Source organism: Arachis stenosperma, chromosome 8 (genome assembly GCF_014773155.1).
Source record: "Arachis stenosperma cultivar V10309 chromosome 8, arast.V10309.gnm1.PFL2, whole genome shotgun sequence".
Taxonomy (NCBI): domain Eukaryota; kingdom Viridiplantae; phylum Streptophyta; class Magnoliopsida; order Fabales; family Fabaceae; genus Arachis; species Arachis stenosperma.
The window spans coordinates 34,336,317-34,354,433 of NC_080384.1; the positions used below are offsets into that span (position 1 = coordinate 34,336,317).

The following is an 18,117-nucleotide window of genomic DNA, read 5'->3' on the forward strand; positions in this document are numbered from 1 at the left end:
CCTACTCTCTGTCCCCGCCCCCAGAATTAATTCTCGTCTCTGCCCCATTTTCCGTTATGGGAAGATAATTGTCCCCATTTCCGTTTTCTGTATTTCCTGTGTTTTCTGCGGGCCCCATTCTCTATCTCCCTATGTTTAACATTTATATGAAAATTATAGTAAAAAATATCAAAAAAACAAAAAAACAAACTAAAAAATATTATTACAAACACACAAACATATCTTATCTAAGATTATAAGTCTAGAAATACAACATAGCAAATCATAGTCCATAAAATAAAATCTTAAAATGCAACTTCCATTATAAAGAAAGCAATAAAATAAAGTCTTTAACATCAAATATTCTTTCATTGTCGGCATAAAACTTCCAACAAACATCTCCATGTTCTCTGTTAAAACAATAGAGACAAATATGTTAACATACAGTGATGAGAATGGAAGCAAACACGCAGACGCAGAAGTGGAGAGGAGAAGGACGCCGTCTTTGAGGAGAGAGAACGACGCGGTGAAGCTGTTAGGATGACGGCGCAAGAGTGGCCGGTGGCTAGCTATGAGGGTTTTGAAGTTTGAACAAAGTGGAGAGTGAGTGAGTGACTGGAGTCTGGAGAGTTGGAGTTTGGATGGGAACAGAGAGTTAGAGAGGGCGCAACATCAAAGGTGAGAAGGGAATATAGGGTTAAGGTTTTTTAATGGGTGAAATTACTAAAATACCCCCTATGTTAGAAATAAAGTAAGAGTATTTAAGTAAGTTTAACAATTCGGGAAATTATCGGGGATGGGACGGGAATCTCCGCTTGGGTCCCGCGCCTGTCTCGGAGGAATTTTGCTCCCCATCTCCATCCCCACGGAAAAAATTCTCCACCATCGGGACCCCATTTGGGGCGGTCCCCACGAGGATCCCCGCCTGCTGGAGATTTTTGACACCCTTAGATCAGATCCAAATATCCAATCCATAATCGAAGGAGAAAGACTATAATATCCCTCGGTTACGAATCACGGGAGTGTACACGTCATCACCCTGACGGAACACCTCGAAAAACGAAGAACTAACGCAACCGTCTTCTTCAAGTGTCGTTAATTCGTTGGGCCATCGTTGCCACTTAAGTTACGCGCCATTGTGATTCAGTACCACTATAACACTAGAGCTCTGACACTTATTACTACTCTCTCTCTCTCTCTCTCTCTTGACGGTTGGTTACTCGATCTGTGAGATGGAGCCGCTGCTGAGAGGCGAAGGGAGTGGTGGCCGGAGGGAGCACGCGCGGGGGATATTCCGCCGCTCCGACGCCATCACCTACGGCTCCAACTATGAGAAAGCTGCTGCACTCGTCGATCTGGTTCGTTCCTTCATTTTCTTTTGGTTCTGCTTCACTGTTTTATGCTTTAATTCGCATTAGACATTGTAAGTTTGGATTATTGTTTGAGTTTAATGATAGGTAGATCTTAGCATCGATGGTTTTTGGTACTGTGCTTTACTATTCAAATAAACACATTATCAGATGTGTATTGAGCTACGGATTATTAATCAACGATGAAATCCACTGTGCTTTATTTATTGTTCTTCGTTGATGTTCGACTGCCACCGAATAAAAAGGCCAAAGTTATCTTAAGTGGTCCTGTACTTCTGTACGACGAAGTCAGCATCGTTGTTGTTATATTGTTCGCTTGTAAAGCAAGAGATGCAAAATGTGGATGCTTTCTTTAGGTTTATAAAAGAATAATCTTGTTAAGATGAATAGAAGAATAAAGAGGACAAGAGTTCCTCCATACAAGAACAAAAAACAACCTAAAGAGTTACACTGTGAAGCATAGCATTAATTTTCTTTTTGTAAATAAAGGAAGAAAAAAACTATTTTCTTGTTTATATGAGCTGATCTTCTTGCTCCTTCATTTAGGCAAGTACTGACGACGTTCAAAAAGGAACCTCTCTTACCATTAAACTTGCTATTATATGTAATTTTAATTCCATTATTATTCTTATTGGATAATTCTGCACATTTTGGTAGCCCTAATGAGGTAGATAAAGCATTTTTGTTTTTCATAAAGGAAAACCAATTATTCTCGGGGTAAGAATGTTTTCTGTTGGAAATGGTTTATTAGATTATTTCACATATCATTTTATATTCCTCCCCCTTATATGCTTATGTATGTATGCATGTATTTCTTTCTTTCTGATCTGTTAATCTGTCTTTTTGGTTGGAAATCCATAATGCAGGCTGAAGATGGTGTTGGACTCCCTGAGCAAATTCTTGATTCTTCAAGCTTTCAAAGTTCTTCAAGATATTATTTCATTTTCATTAAATGCAATATCATGTGGTCTCTTGCTTATTTTGCTTTGATAGTCCTAAATTTCTTGGAGGTAAGTAGAAGCTTGTTGAACTTTAGGTCCTTTGAATTGTGTGTGAGGCTTTTAGCCCAAAGACAAAGGCAAATGAAACTAAAAGAAGTTCGTGTCTTGGTTTACTTGTTTACAGAGACCTCTGTGGTGTGAAAATTATACCAAACCATCTTGCAGCGATAGAGAGTATTTCTTTCTGGGACAGTTGCCATATCTAACTAATGCAGAATGTCTTATTTATGAGGTAAGTGCCGGTAATTCAGAGTCAGACACTATATTTATTGGGAAATTACTGAAGATCCCTTTTAGTTGTTTTAATGTTGAAAACAAACGGTAACTATTTGATTATATAATTGTCATGTTCACTTTGTAGTTTGTACGCTAGTTTTATCTTCACATGTATTGGAACTTACATGAAATAGCTTACATTTCCAGTCTATGTTAAATCTCATTTACTACTACCTAGCATTCATCTCTCAACTGTCTCTGGTATTTTCTTAACCTTTTTGTATAATACAGGGATTAACTGTTGTGGTGCTAATCATACATACTTTCTTCCCAATATCATATGAAGGGTCCCGTATATATTGGAGAAACGCAATTAATCTGTTGAAGGTATGCTTGTCAAGATTAGTGAGTATAATTTATGACTTCACTTGTTTCTGGAAAGGCTATAAATGCAGCAGATTATAGTCAAGTGTTTATGTCATTGAGTGACGGGGTAATGTTAGAAATTGAAAAAAGAAGAAAGCACATCTCTCTGACTCATTTTTAGAGGTGGAAGTAGAAAGAAGAGATGAAGAAAACTGAAAATAGAGAGAAAAATGACAGTTGGGAATTTGAAGTGAGCTGGACTGTGGACAGGTGCTCAGTAATAGTGGTCTTCGGAGAAGACACTGGTTTCTAATGCTAATTCTGCTATGATTAGAAGTATAAAGTATAAACCCTTCAAAACTCGTGAAGACCTTGTTGAGCTAGATCCTTACTTTTAATAGAGTTTAAATTTGATGCATTGTCAATGTGAAACTCATTTACATCAAAATCTGATGTTATATTGAAATTTCATTTAATGAATTAACATCTGCATGGGGTGCATGTGCTGGATAGATGGGATTGCTTGACATATAGGAGGACAGAATCATATCAATTTCGTTTTTCCTTGCTTTCTAAAGTCCATTATTACATGTTTTTTGTTCTTTTTTATTTTTTCGGGATATAATTACATATGTACTTTTGTCTGCTAATAAGTTGATTTACTGGTATTTCCAGGTCTTCTGTCTGTTAGTTCTCATTGCTGATATGCTGGTTTATGCTATTTACTTGTCTCCAGCAGCTTTTGATTTTCTACCTTTCAGAGTTGCTCCTTATATCAGGGTTATTCTTTTCATTCTGAATATTAGGTATTTATTGATCAATTTCTATTTTCAATTTTACCAGAGTACTGTACCTTTTTGTAGCTCTTAAACCAATGGTTGAATATTTTATGAACATTTTTTACTGAAATTATTAAAAGAGATTTAAGCATAAATGGGCCGAGCACATGTAGCTGGTCCCACTACCATCCAGTGGGATAAGATTTTGTTGTTTTAGTTTTCTTACTTAACACTATCTAACTAATAATTTATTTGTTGATGTTATTTTTCATAGTTCAGGGAATGACTTTCAACAGCTACTTTATCCTGATTTTCTGATAGCCTAACACTGCATATTTATATATTCCAGGGAGTTACGTGAAACCATCACTATCTTGAGTGGCATGGTTGGCACATACTTGAATGTCTTGGTTGGTTCACTTACATACTGTTGCTCCCTGCAACTTGTTGCTTCTGTTTTCAACTTTTAAAGTGTAGATATTTTTATATTCAACACTATTGGGTCCGATTTGAATGACAGATTTGGATTATTTCAATTCACTCCACATTTATCGACAACGTTTTACCTGATATTGTGTCTTGTCTAATTCTCGTGAATTTCAGGCTCTGGGGCTTCTGTTTCTTCTTTTTGCAAGTTGGGTGGCTTATGTGATGTTTGAGGATACGATACAAGGAAAAACAGTATTCACTTCTTATGGTGCTACATTGTATCAGATATTTGTTTTATTTACTACATCGAATAATCCAGATGTTTGGGTGCCTGCATACAAGTACGAGCTTTATAGTTGGAATCTCCCTGGGTAGATGATTTTATTCTTTCAATTTATATGATCATCAATCATCAGCAATATTTGTTGGTTTTGAAGGGCTTCGCGTTGGTATTGCCTGTATTTCATTATATTTGTTCTTTTGGGGGTTTACTTCGTTACAAACTTGGTCCTTGCCGTTGTTTATGATAGTTTCAAGAGTGAGGTAAATTTTTCCATGCCATTTCCCCTCAATTTTTTTCACTCTTTAACCTATATAATCGTGAATAAATAAAATTTTTTTAACTCTAGAATAGATATTAAAACAAATAATAATTTGATAACAGTGCCTGAACATATGTATTTTTTGTTTTTGTTTTTATTTATAGCTTGTGAAACAAGTTTTCGAGATGGATCGTATGAGAAGAGCAATGTTGGAGAAAGCTTTTAATCTCTTAGATACTCATGTAAGTGTGATTTTCTACGTTTTAGTTTATTGATCCACTGTCAAACATGTAAAAATACTTCTAAAGTAAATACAAAAAGCATTAATTCTAAATCTGTTTGAGTTTCCATTTCCCAGAGTACTGGATATCTTAACAAAGATCAATGCATTAGGCTCTTTGAGGAGTTGAACAAATACAGGTAGAACCTTATTCTCTTTTGTTCATTGTAGTTTCAAAATTATCGTATAGTTATTTGTTGCGTCATAATGATTTTAGAAAGGTGAAATGCTTTGGCATTTGTGAAATTTCATATAATTTTACACAAGAACAATGAATTATTTTATGCAAATCTTTTCCAGTTTTTCATGGTTTGCCTTTTTATAGTATCTGATCATTTCCTTCATAAACTTTGAAGGGTGAGTTTTCTATAATGACATGCTTTTACTTGAAATATGTTTGTTTAGAAATTAAAACATATAAGTTGCTTATCCAAGCTATCCATGATGGGGAGACAAATCTTCAACGCTTCAATAAAGTGGAGTTAGGAACGTGGAATAGTTATGCTGGGTTCTATTCAGGTTAATCGAATAACAATTAGTACTAGTGGGCTATCTTTCCATTACATGCAAAAGGCTCCTAACTATCATGGGTTAATTCTTTTATGAAAGTCTTCCCCCATTTGAGGCTAGATGAGTTCTTTAGTTTAGGGAAAGAGGTTCCTATGCCTAAACGATGACATACTGTAACTAGCTGGAGCTTCAAATTATGGTGTCCCTGTAAACCAGATGTTTGTCTTGCACTTTTGCTATCAGTGCTGCTGATAGTTCACCATTGCAACTTCTGTTTTAGTGAAATGGGATATCTTTCTTTATTTGTGACTGGTAAATTGCTATTGCATATCTTATGAAACTAGCAATATGAGTTGATCTTTCACTTTAGTCTCCTGACATCCTATCTTTGTATAATATTCTTTCCTACCACATTATGTGAATGATTGAGCTCCAATTTTGTGTATTATTCAGGACTTTACCCAAGATCACCAAGGAAGAATTTGAGTTAATATTTGATGAGCTTGATGATAGTCGTGACGTAAAGGTAATATTTGTTTATATGTATTGTGATTATCTTACATGTGCATGCTGATGTTGCTCGTAATGTGTGTATATACAGATTTTTTGTGCCTTTAATTATTAATCCTTCATGTAACCTTTTTTTTTTCTTGTTCAGCTCAATAAGGATGAATTTGCTGATATTTGCCATGCCATTGCTTTAAAATTCCAGAAGGAGGATTCTGTAAGTTCAATTACTCCAAATTTGAAACGTTGGGAAGTTTGTTTGAATTGAACTGAAATAAATCAGGTAAAGATTTGCAGCATCTCTAATTCTGTTTAATCTGTTGCAGATCTCTTACTTTGAGTATTTTCCATTCTACAATTCACCCACCTCAAAGCAATTGAAAGAATTTGTGAAGAGACCCATCTTTGGATACATAGTCTCTTTTCTTCTCGTACTCAATCTAGTTGCAGTTATTATTGAGACAACGGTATGGCGTTTCGAATATATAGTTTCAAATATTCTTTTCATACTAAAATATATATATATTTTAATTCTTTTTAACTTCATCACTATTTGATGGGACCATAAGTGGGATATCCTTGCATTTTTCAATATTTTGTGGTCTAAAGTGCCATTTATTATAAAAATAATTAGGATATTGCTTAATAAATTCATTATGTATTGCTTCGTTAAATCTACACCCAGTTCAAAGAGGTTAATTATTTTACACGTCCATGTACATCCTGATTTCAGTCCTACTTTTTCCAGCTTTGCTGTTTGACATATTTACTGGCAGCTATTGTAGACTTGGGCAAAAGGCAAATAAAGAATCTCATTATTTTTGCTCCATATTATGTACTTAGCGGGTTAAACAACGTTAGAAAATATTGTCTGTGTATTTATCAAAATAGTGACACTCTTAATTGATATTAAAAATGGACAGTTACTAGATTCTTTTTATCAAGGCCTCGTATGATTAGATTTGGCATTTATGGTGTTGCTGTTTTTTTGTGTGGGTTAAAAGTTGTAACCATGTGTTGATATTTTCTTGTAATTAATTCACAATTGCAGCTTGATATACAAAATAATTCTGGTCAAAAGGTGTGGCAAGTGGTTGAGTTCATTTTTGGTATGGACATCGAAACTGTATATAGTCTGTGAAGTTTCTTTGTTTTAGTACTATAAAATTTGTTGTTTTATTTGGAGTCTGTAAGCTACTTTGCGGATAGCAGAAATAAGCAACTAAATTCTCTGGATGGTTCCTCCGCTTTATTATTCTTATAGCTCTGTGTGTGCACTTCTTATTTATTTACATTAAGAGTTCTATTTTAGGGTTGAGATATACAGCTAATTCAAAGTTTTCAGTGTGCTTTGATTGAAATGGGAGTGATTTAAGAGAGCATATCAATGAAATCAAGAACTTAAGACAGATGGGAGGAAAAATCATGATTTTGGTGTTGGATAGTTAAGAACTCCTTTTCCTTTTAGTTTGCCATACCAAATAATTGTGCTTTTTGACAAAGAGTGATGGTTTCTTTAATGTAATACTACTATTGATTGAGAACAAAGATACGCGCTAATTAATGTAATACTATTATTGATTTAGAAAAAAAGATCTGTGCTAAGTTAGGAAAGTAACGTAATACCTAGGCTGTAGCCAGCATGCACAAAATAATTGCAGCTAAAAAATTTACTATCACTATCTCACAGCACATTAAAAAGAGTTATGAAAAATAATGTACTCAACTACTTATGCGTTCTTCAATACTGCTGAATAATTGGTGGTTCATTATTTTGCTTCTCTGCTTTTTATTTCATTGTTAAGCACACAGTTATAATTTTAATAATAACTGGATGCTCTCTTCTGATGGTTCCTTGATGTTTCACAGGGTGGATATATGTAATAGAAATGGCTCTGAAGGTTTATGCATATGGATTTGAGAACTATTGGCGGGATGGTCAAAATCGCTTTGATTTTGTTATCACTTGGATAATTGGTAACTACTTTTTACCTCCTGTATTTTCTATATTTTATTTTAAACAATATCTGGTTTAACAAATGCTTTAACATTCTATCACTAAATATTAATGATTGTAGGTCTATGTAATAATCTGTTTTGTGCTCATAATTCATTTGTATTACTCAATGCCCTATTGCCTGGAATTTTAATATTAAGCAGGACCACCTTTCAAGGCTGTATAATGTTGCTCTGATTATTGATTTACACTTTTTCAGTCATTGGAGAAACTATAACTTTTGCTTCGCCTGATGATCAGACTTTCTTCTCAAATGGAGAATGGTAAGAAATATGAATTCTCTTTTTCTGAATGTTAATGTATTCTATATTTCTGATTATTGGTTCATAAGACCAAATCACTGCAACAAGAAATTTCGTTTATTGTTTCCTATAGCAGTTGTGCAGTTTAAAATGGAAGTATGAACTATTTTTATTATATTGTGTTGCATAATACCCGTCTAAGTTCTTGCATAGAAAATTTGTGCAAAACTGCAAATACATTTTGTTATCGATGGTTGGAGTCATGTAGACTTGAAGACTCAAACAATGCGAGTTCAAGGAAAAGAGTTTTGTGTAACACGTGTATCTTTTCTAATACATGGCATAGCAGTGGTGAATCGCTTAAAGCAACTATTTTAAAGGCCCTCGTCGATAGGAGCTAAGTTGTGCTTTGATTTCTTCTGTTTGTTGCATGCTGGATCTAGTTTCCTTATTTCCAAAACAAGATGCAACAATATGAGAACTACAGTTTGTCAACATTAAAAAATATATATTGTGGTACCGGATTATATTATGTTCATTTATAGAATGAAGTTTGTGTAGTGAATTTAGTCCATTGGCACTGTAACATCATTGAAGATGCAACCAAATATTTCCTCTGATGTCACTTATACAGGATCCGTTACCTTCTTCTGGCAAGAATGTTGAGGTTGATAAGGCTCCTAATGCATGTCAAGCAATTCCGAGGCTTTGTTGCAACTTTCTTAACGCTGTTGCCAAGTTTGACGCCATACTTTGGGATCATATTTTGTGTCTTATGTATTTATTGCTCGGTTGGTGTACAGGTGAATAAAATGGTTGTTTTTCCTTGATTAGTTTCTGATTTCTATCCAGATTGATAAGTTGAACTATGTATTCATACCCCCTTTCCTATAGCAACAATGCTATTCTCTTAATATTTTTTGCTAATTTCAATGCGGTAACATTCCATTCCTCTTTGACTTTGCAGATTTTTGGTGGACTTGTTAATGCTGGAAACCCTAAATTGCTAGCATCAGATCTTGCTGATAATGAGTATCCTTTTTATCCCTAATAAATGTGTCCCTTAAGCCTGTAGTAGTTGCTTTGATCATGTGATAGCCAGACCTTTACCTTCAAAGGATCGCCACAAATTCCATCTCTATTATTTTCATCATGTTTTACTGGAAAAAAAAATTCTAGAGAGCGGGGATGGTGTTTGGTTTAACAACCAAACAGAAATTTTAATACTGCCTTATTTGTTGCTTCGGAAATGGAATTATTTCTGTGGTAAAGGTTGTTCTTGGAGTATTTTTCTTGACAGAAAATAGCTATTTGCTATTTAATTTCAATGATTATCCTAATGGAATGGTGACACTTTTCAATTTGGTAGTCATGGGGAACTGGCAAGTATGGATGCAGGTATGAGTCCTGTCACCATTCCAGTTTCAGTGTCATCTTTTGCTTCATAATAGTTTAACCAGTCACATATTTGTTTCAGGCTTGTCCTATTTCTATGTGAGATATATTTGTATGATCTTATTTTTCTGACAAATAGATTCCTTTTTTTTTATCATGTCCTAATGGTAAATGTGGAAAAGTTTGGCTATATGCTGTTAATTGAAAATAAAAACAGAACAAGTGAATGTATCTGTCAAACATGCTTCTTAAATCACCAAAAATTCTTCAAAGATTGTATTCTAAGGGATTATATTTACCCAACAAGATAACTTGTTTTGCTCTATGGCAAATGTTTACTTATGCTTTTAACAGATAGAAATCATTCACAAGCTATCCCTAAGTCAGTAACATTGTGTGATCAATAATTTATATCCGCTAACAAAAGTTCCTAATGGGTTATTTGTAAAACAGCTGACAATTGGAAACTTCATGTTAGAGAGATAAGATTATACTTTGGTGTGCCATGGGCTTGCCCTGGTGTGCCAGTGGCTTGCCTTGGTCTAGCTTTGGTTTGCTAAGGGCATGCCTTGACCTAGACTTGGCGTGCAATGCTCTAGGATAACAAAAGAAGTTTCTTGGTTAGAAAGATAAGATTTTCCCAGGTTCGTTCGATGCACAGGCTCCAACTTGTTGCATCACACATAAAGTTATGAATAAAGCCTTTTATTTTGCTAGGTTGGTAGTGATTAGTGAAGTAATGTTATAAAAACGAACAAATAATGTATCTAAAATGTGCATAAATTTCTTGCTCAATGCAATTAATGTGATTTTTAACATGCTTATTGGCATCAGTTAGTAAAAGCAATTAGCTGTTGTCTTAACTTTCTTTATGTTTGTGGTTAAGTTATGACTCAAAAATTTCTATAAAAAATAACTTATGATTCAATTTGTACCTACTGCACAGAATTTTTGGTTTTCTATTTCAGAGCTACAAGGAGTTAACGGGTACTTCTTGGACCTACGTATACTTCATAAGTTTCTACTTAGTCACGGTTTTGCTACTTTTGAACTTGGTACGATTTACTTTGTGCTTATTTGATACCTAAGAATTCCATGGGCATTAATATGGAATGCATAATGTCTCTCAAGAATAGGACTTATGTTTTTCCTAAACTGACTTGCACGTAATTCTTTTTACAACTTACCTTGTAGTTACAATTACAAATTTCACTCAAAAAAAACATAGCTAAATGAAATTGTCTTAAATTAATACTTTCTTATGACTTGTAGAATGGAATGAAATAAACTTAATTTCAATGCTATCCACAAAATATTCTTAACAAATTGCTTGTTTGTATTTAACAAGTAAGAAATGATTATCTTTTCTGTATTTCAGGTTGTTGCTTTTGTCTTGGAGGCATTCTTTGCTGAAATGGAGCTTGAGTCACCGGACACCTGTGATGAACAGGACAAGGTTTGTATTTAATATTGAATCTTATCAATAAGGAGTTGCCATGTTTATCATTAATTAACTGATATGTAGTTGTTATCTTATAAATTCACATATAGACCTGGAATATATTTCTCCTAACTTGGAAACCATTTATTGCTTGGTTCTACAATAAACTATCCAGATGGAAAAGTTCCAGTGCTTCAAAGATAGTCTTGCAACACTTGATTTTTCTGAATGCTATTACTGCAAGTTTTTTTTTTTAACCTACATATAGAGCTTTAACATAATGTTCAAATCTAACTCAGTATTTGGCTTCTCAATATAGGAAGTTGAAGGAGATAAATATCGAAGACGGTCAGTTGGGTATGTATAGTGGCCACTGTTTCTGTGAATGCCCTCATTTACTTTTTCTTTTTTTCTTTGGCCAGATGATGAGGTACTTCTTGTAGGCAAGTAATCCAAAAAGCTTTACTTTTTAGGCGAATGCAAATGAATTGTTTTGTATGATTATATCTTTCCATGGTGCTCCATGCAGAGCTTTTTGGGCTTAAGTTTGGATAACCTTTTTCTTTAAATTAATCAAGAGAAATGAAACGAGATTAAACTCATGACTGATCATGCTTTGTTATCATGGCAAAGACGTACTTCAGCTGAAAGCTTGAGCTGTTAGTTCAAACTTCAAAGTATATGAATGTTTTTTACACCTCTTAACAATATGGTTTCCTGCAGCACAAAATCACGAAGCCAGAGAGTTGATGCTCTTCTTCATCATATGTTGAGCTCTGAGTTGTGTCAAAGTCAAACACAGCCTTCCAATTCATAGGACTGATAAAAATCCTTTTCCAGGTAGAACAATTAAACTTTTCATATCTTCACAAATTTCAATTTTTCCATTGCACATATTGTATTCCTAGCTTTTGTATCCTCTGATCCAATGCAACATTAGTTCTTCAATATAATTCTATGCTCGTCACAAATGTGATGATGTCAACACGCACTATGCTTTAATATCAAGTTTACTAGACATCCTTGTTTTTAATTTTTTGCCATGAATCATGTGATTTTGTTGAACCTTCCATGTATTAGTCAGGTTTTGGATCAATCCCTATGTACATGTAGTATAAATGTGAATCTGTACTATATTTGTTGCAGGATGCAGGAAAATCCCACTTTCTTTCTTGTGAAGCTTATACAGATCTTGTTTGATAGACTCTAGTCACGTATCCAGATGAGTGGAAATTCAAAGTTTATGTCCCCAGTAATTTGCAAGCGAGGCCAAACTGATACGCATGGATATGCTTGTGCTGAATGTGATGAAAACTCATAATAGCAGTAGGAATGTAGGATCATCAGGCTTCAGAAATCTTACTTGTTTTTATTAGTATTGCAGATCTTTAGTGGCAACCTTTTATTTATTTTATTTTAATCCCAGTTGACTTTTGTTTTGATTTGTTTTGCATTTTGTTCTACTAACACAAGGTAGTGGTTGTGTCGATAGTTCTTTTTTATTCTATTTGATATATTAGTCTGGTCTTCTAAAGTGAATGTTTATTCAACCAAAAAAAGTTGCAGAAGATTTGAATGTAGCTCTTAGTTGTGTGTTTGTTTTGTTTGGTAATGGAGAAAGAAGGAAAAGCAAGATAAAGCAAACTAGACCAATAAGGTATGCACAGTAATTTGCAGCAAGAATAGCCTCACGTTCTTCACATCGGTGGATCAACACCATGTGAGAAACCCCTAAGCTGGCACCCCTCTTGGTAATAAGGTATTCACAGTAATTTGCTGATCTTAGAACAAGCCGGAGCCTAATGCACCAGTTCCGCTACACCAAATCCTTAATCTTGAATAAAAACTCAACCACCAAGTGGTTGTGAATATGTGAGGAATATGGTGAGTTGATATCCCCAGGAAAACGTGCCCAACAGCTCATTATACAATTAAAAGGTTCAGCACATCCCAATTTGTTTTAGGTGATAAATTCATACTTACCGATACGATTAAAATATGGACAAATAATAATAAGTTATGTAAAATTTATTTTTCATATCAGCATTTCATTTTTTTAAATATATATTATATCATCATTTTTACAAATATATCTCTTTAATTAAATAAAAATAAAAATATTTTTTATTTAATTTTATAAAAAATTGTAAACATTCTTATTTTATTTGATTAGACAAAATTATCCTTTTAAATCACTCAAATTTTAGAATTTAACTAATCTCAAAAATCAAAGTTGTTCGTTCAACTCAAAAGCTCTGTTGGATCTGTTCTTCTCTCCTCATCCTATTCTCTCTCTCTCTCTTCCGCTGGATCTCTCTCATCTTTCTCGACGTCGCACTCAAGCTCTCTCTCGTCTTCGGTCTCGTAATCAAGATCGTCGTCCCTCTTCTCGTTTCCCACACCGGTCGTCGCGGTTGCTCTCTGTCTCGTCATCGTCTTGCACACAGTCGCGCGCCTTCGTTGTACTCTTCGTCGCCGGCGGCAGAAGCAGCAGGTCCTGGGGCTCGTCGCCTTCTTGCTTCGAGTCTCACCGTCAGCTTCCTTCGCACAATCAGAAGCTGCTTCATGATTTGGTGAGTTCTAACAAATTCCGCTGTTCCTTTCATCTGTAATCGAGAACTTCGTTTTTCATATGACCGGGCTTATAGGCAGAGAATATATTTATGTCACTGTCTCAATTCCCCTGGTCCCCAACTTTTGGATGGATACCAAATTGGGCATATTTTGTCTTAAGACAGTGACATTATGCCTGTTCTATTGTGAATGTTATCGGAAGCTTGGGTGATGCAAATGCGGTTCAAGAAGGGTTTAAGGTTCATGCCATTTTGGTTAAAAATGGTTGTTTTGATGCTAGTTTATATATTAAAGTCTGTTTGGTTAGAATGTATTTTAGGTGTGGGAAAATTGAGCTTGCGCGGAGGGTGTTTGATGAAAGTTCTGAGAGAGATGTTGCTTTGTGGGGTGCCATGGTTGCTGGTTTTGCACACCATGGGATTCGGATTGAAGCATTGCAGTATGCGAGGTTGATGGTAGATGAAGGAATAATGCCGAATTCGGCTTTGATGATGGGTGTTCTTCCCTTAGTTGGGGAGCTTGGCACATTGCGGATAGGTCAAGAGGCTCATGCTTTGATGATGGGTGTTCTTCCCTTAGTTGGGGAGCTTGGGTGCCATGATTTATAAGCATGCTTTGGCCTGGATTGAGTTTGCTGGTACCCTACAACTTTTCCTGAGCAAATTTGAATCATAAGCACACACTTCTCTGTGGAGTTTGTAATGTATACTATGCTGTATATGGAGTTTCGACACTAGCATTAGTTGTAGAATGGGATAGTTCATGTTTTCTACAAATTCAAGTCCCAGTTTGGAAGCCTGGAAGTCCTACATGACATTTGAGTTCTTTGCTATGGACTGAAAACTCTTAATACGTTTTGAATTATCAGAGATATATTCAGTATTGGAATCTTTTATTTGTAACTTGTAAGGTTAATTTCTCTTCGTTTCTATCATGGATTGGTTCCAAATGTTAGTTATTACATTTTAGGTTGTCGGAGATCGAAGAGGAGCAGTGTTTGGAAGCTTAGTTGAAGCGCCTCTTAGACCATCCAACAAGAAATACCAGGTCAAACCAAAATTCATTTATCCAAAGATTATCCGATAGATTGTATCTGTTATTGTATTATTGATAACAAATATTTGGTACAGGGAACAAATAGTACATTTGTTTTAACAAATATTTCTGGTTTTTGGATAATTCATGATATGGTTTATAATCAATTAATTAATCTCTTTCGGCATAGCAATACATGGGCTGGACTTTTGAATGATGTCATCAACAACAAAAAGCCATAGTTATATATTATATTTTTAATTTATGCATGTTAAAATTGCTGATTATATCTCCCTTTCAAGTGCTTGTGCTATCAATTTATAAAAATTAGGGGTGCATCATAAGGTTGTATCATTACAAATGTTGTCGACGTTGTTTTTATTGTGTTATTGACGTTGATTTTGAATAAAATATTGTTCTGTTAATGTATTTATTTCTTCATTTTACTACCTAGTCGGTCCCTTTTTTTAATAGTATGTTGTGGCTGTTCTTGGATTGATCATGTCAATGAATAGTGGGTGATCATTCTTCAATGAGTTTTTTAATATGGAGCACTTGGGAATGTTGTTTGGCAAGGACATCAGATTCACCTTAAAATAGTTTCTTAATTCAACTTCAGCTGCTGTGGTGCTAAATTTGGAAGAGTATATTTGCAGGTTAATAAAAAAACCAGAAACAAGGCTTATGATATACTCGTCCAAATTGGCCATGTACTTAGAGATGAGGAGAGAGGCGAGAACAGAGAAAAATTGTGTGTTTATACTTGTCCAAATTGGCCATGTACTGAAGATGGTCTAGCTTAAGTGTTAAGAGCACTTTTTAAATCCTGGTATATATAATTGATGTCATTGTAGAATTAATAGTTTTAAGTAAGTAAATTTCTCTGCATCTCTTCCTGTGGCATTGTCTCACGGCACCTTGCTTATTGGTGTTAAGTGTTCTTTATAAAATTTGAGAGCTTTGTGGAATTCCATTGTTTAAAAATGAGTTTGGGCTTTAGAATTAATTTTTCATCCGTAGTTTTTTAGACATAAGCGATAAAAAATGATGGAATGCATTGGGTTCTTGTGCAATTTGGAGATATTGATTCATTAACTATGTTTCTTTCAGTACTTCTTTATTGGAACCACTAAGCTTAGAAGCAACTTCATCGAAACTATTTTTAATCTTTCATTCTCAACTTCGAAATCATGCAGTCTTATGAGGAGCTATCATGAAGGCAGACATGCTCAGATATAACACAACTTTCAAATTACAACTAATGAGTACCCAAATTTATGCTAATATTTTTTACTAAAAATTTTACCATCCATAATGACTTGCAAATAATAAAGTTGAATTTTGAATTAAATTACTCCAAATATGTTTATATGTATTAACAAAGGAAGCCTACTACTACTACTACTACTATACTACAGTATAATTCATGTAGAGATGATATACACAAGCATTCTTTTTTCTTTTCTTTTCTTTTTATCCTTACAGAAATACATACTTAAATACAACACCATCTCAAATCCTAGGGATAGGGAACTGGAGATTTCAGCTCCAAAACACAGTTTTCATTGATTGCACCATGCACTTTGAAACTGTTTGGTCTTTTTTATATTTTCTTCTCGAGGCATCCATCACAGTGCTCAACTTAACGGTTTCAGCTTGCTAACTAATATAACTGAATTTGGTTGAATTAAATGTTAGCTTATTGATCCAGTTTGCGAATGTGTATGGTTTTGTTGGTAACCTAAAATATTTATATTTTTTAGGTTAATGATGGTACAAGGATGCCACTTGCGTTGGATTTGATTCTAAAGCCCTACAACTTGATGCTGCATAATGTCATTGATTCTGCTACCAAGAATTACAATAAGTATAAACAAAAGGATTCAAACAAAAATTAAAAAATCGTAATTGTCATGTAGTCATGTTTAGTTTATATTAACTATTAACAATTGTTAGTTTCATCTTTTTTACTTAAAAAATTATTATGCACTATATTTTTTATGGACTCTTTTTGAAAATTAATGTTTCTGTCTTTAGCTCAATTATATTTGAATTTAAGTAAAGCATGATTTTCACTCTAGCATTTCGATTCCTTGAACCACTTCTGTGTTAAAAGCTGGACAAGTAATCTTTTTGGTTAACCAGAATGAGCAATCACTTAATTAAGAGTGTTGATTTTTCGTTACAATTATTGTACTTGATCAACTAAATGTGCTTTGGAAAAAATTGTCAATTTTTTTTGGGTTATAATCCTAATATATTTCCAACACTTATTTTCTGAATCTTTAAACTGAGCATAAAAAAAACTGAAGGAAATGCAAAGAAAAACTTGATACTAAGGAGGAGATATTATAAGGAGGAAATAAAAAGGAAAAGTATGTGCGCCTTAATTAAAAATTTGATACTAAAATATACTATTAGGAAAAAGAATTTATAAATCAAACATTGCAGTTTTTATTGAGTTCAATTTTACTGTTCAATTCATGTGAAGAAAGAAACAAATGCAGAAATAATGTGAAAACAAGATGATAAAAAAACAGAAAGTATAATTTATATTAAGCAATTTAAAATAAAAATAACATAAGAGAATGGTTTTAATCAATATTCTAAAAATTGGTTCGGACCGGCAGGTCGAACCGATTGAACCGTGAACAACTGCAAAAAACGACTTTAATAAATGTTAAAACTGCCAATTTCAAAAATCGCAATTGAACGTCAAATCGGCTGAGAACCGATTGGTTGAACCGAACCATGACCCGGCCGGTTTTTTGAATAAGGGAAAAACGAAGAACGCGTTGCTCTGTGTTGTGCCCCTCCTCCTTTCGTTCCTAACTTTCCTCCCTTCATTCATTTTTTTTCCATTTTCACTTTTGTGACATTTTTTTTAAGGTTTCAAATATCGTCCTTTATTTAATTTTTTTCCTATATGAATAGGCAAAATATCTGGAAGATATGCTCAAATACGACTCGTTCCATAAATACAACACTCTGTTCAGGCCAAGGATACTTGATTGAATAAATGACCATATGTACCCATAAAAGATAAAAACGCTGACAATTGTACCCATAGCAGACGAAAACTAACTTTGTACCCATTGAAGATGCGGTCCGTGTGACAAAAATACCCTGCCTTGGTTTGACACCAGCTTCGTCCTTATACGAACCTACGTGGCACTCCAAACCCCCCCAAAACCCTATCTACGTGGATTAAACCCTTTTTTTGTTGCTAACTGTTTGGTTTTTGAGGAACATTGCGCGGGAGAGAAAAGGTGTGCCCTAGCAGAGATTGTAGGTCGTGATCGCTTGCTTTTCCAGTCGGAGAAGTCTTGTGAAGCACTCCCAAGCGCACAAGGTGAATCCAGGGATTTCGTTATCGTCATCCCCAAATCGGAGAAGACAGCACGAAGGCAATTCGTAACCCAAGGGTCTCGTGG

General features: G+C 34.5%; 2 protein-coding genes across 3 annotated transcripts; both read left to right on the forward strand.

Annotated features, from left to right (window-relative positions):
• The first annotated feature begins 983 nt into the window (after positions 1 to 983).
• On the forward strand, positions 984 to 12,608 carry LOC130944269 (two pore calcium channel protein 1). 2 transcript variants are annotated; one of them, XM_057872523.1, is made up of 24 exons: positions 984 to 1,337; positions 2,216 to 2,359; positions 2,475 to 2,582; positions 2,858 to 2,953; positions 3,608 to 3,738; positions 4,061 to 4,121; positions 4,315 to 4,481; positions 4,578 to 4,683; positions 4,847 to 4,924; positions 5,041 to 5,102; positions 5,926 to 5,998; positions 6,131 to 6,196; positions 6,306 to 6,446; positions 7,031 to 7,088; positions 7,849 to 7,956; positions 8,196 to 8,259; positions 8,873 to 9,041; positions 9,206 to 9,270; positions 9,546 to 9,636; positions 10,602 to 10,688; positions 11,012 to 11,089; positions 11,394 to 11,431; positions 11,798 to 11,914; positions 12,221 to 12,608. In XM_057872523.1, exons 1-23 carry the CDS (start codon positions 1,212 to 1,214, stop codon positions 11,889 to 11,891), a joined length of 2,211 nt encoding a protein of 736 aa, XP_057728506.1. In that variant the 5' UTR covers positions 984 to 1,211; the 3' UTR covers positions 11,892 to 11,914; positions 12,221 to 12,608. The 2 variants fall into 2 exon arrangements, with proteins under 2 accessions (XP_057728506.1, XP_057728507.1); XM_057872524.1 differs by lacking the exon at positions 984 to 1,337 and adding an exon at positions 1,405 to 1,895.
• On the forward strand, positions 12,358 to 16,622 carry LOC130945857 (uncharacterized). The gene is made up of 4 exons (XM_057874553.1): positions 12,358 to 12,408; positions 13,282 to 13,647; positions 14,618 to 14,695; positions 16,447 to 16,622. The coding sequence occupies exons 1-4, from the start codon at positions 12,358 to 12,360 to the stop codon at positions 16,579 to 16,581; spliced, it is 630 nt and encodes a 209-aa protein (XP_057730536.1). The 3' UTR covers positions 16,582 to 16,622.
• The last annotated feature ends 1,495 nt before the right edge of the window (positions 16,623 to 18,117 follow it).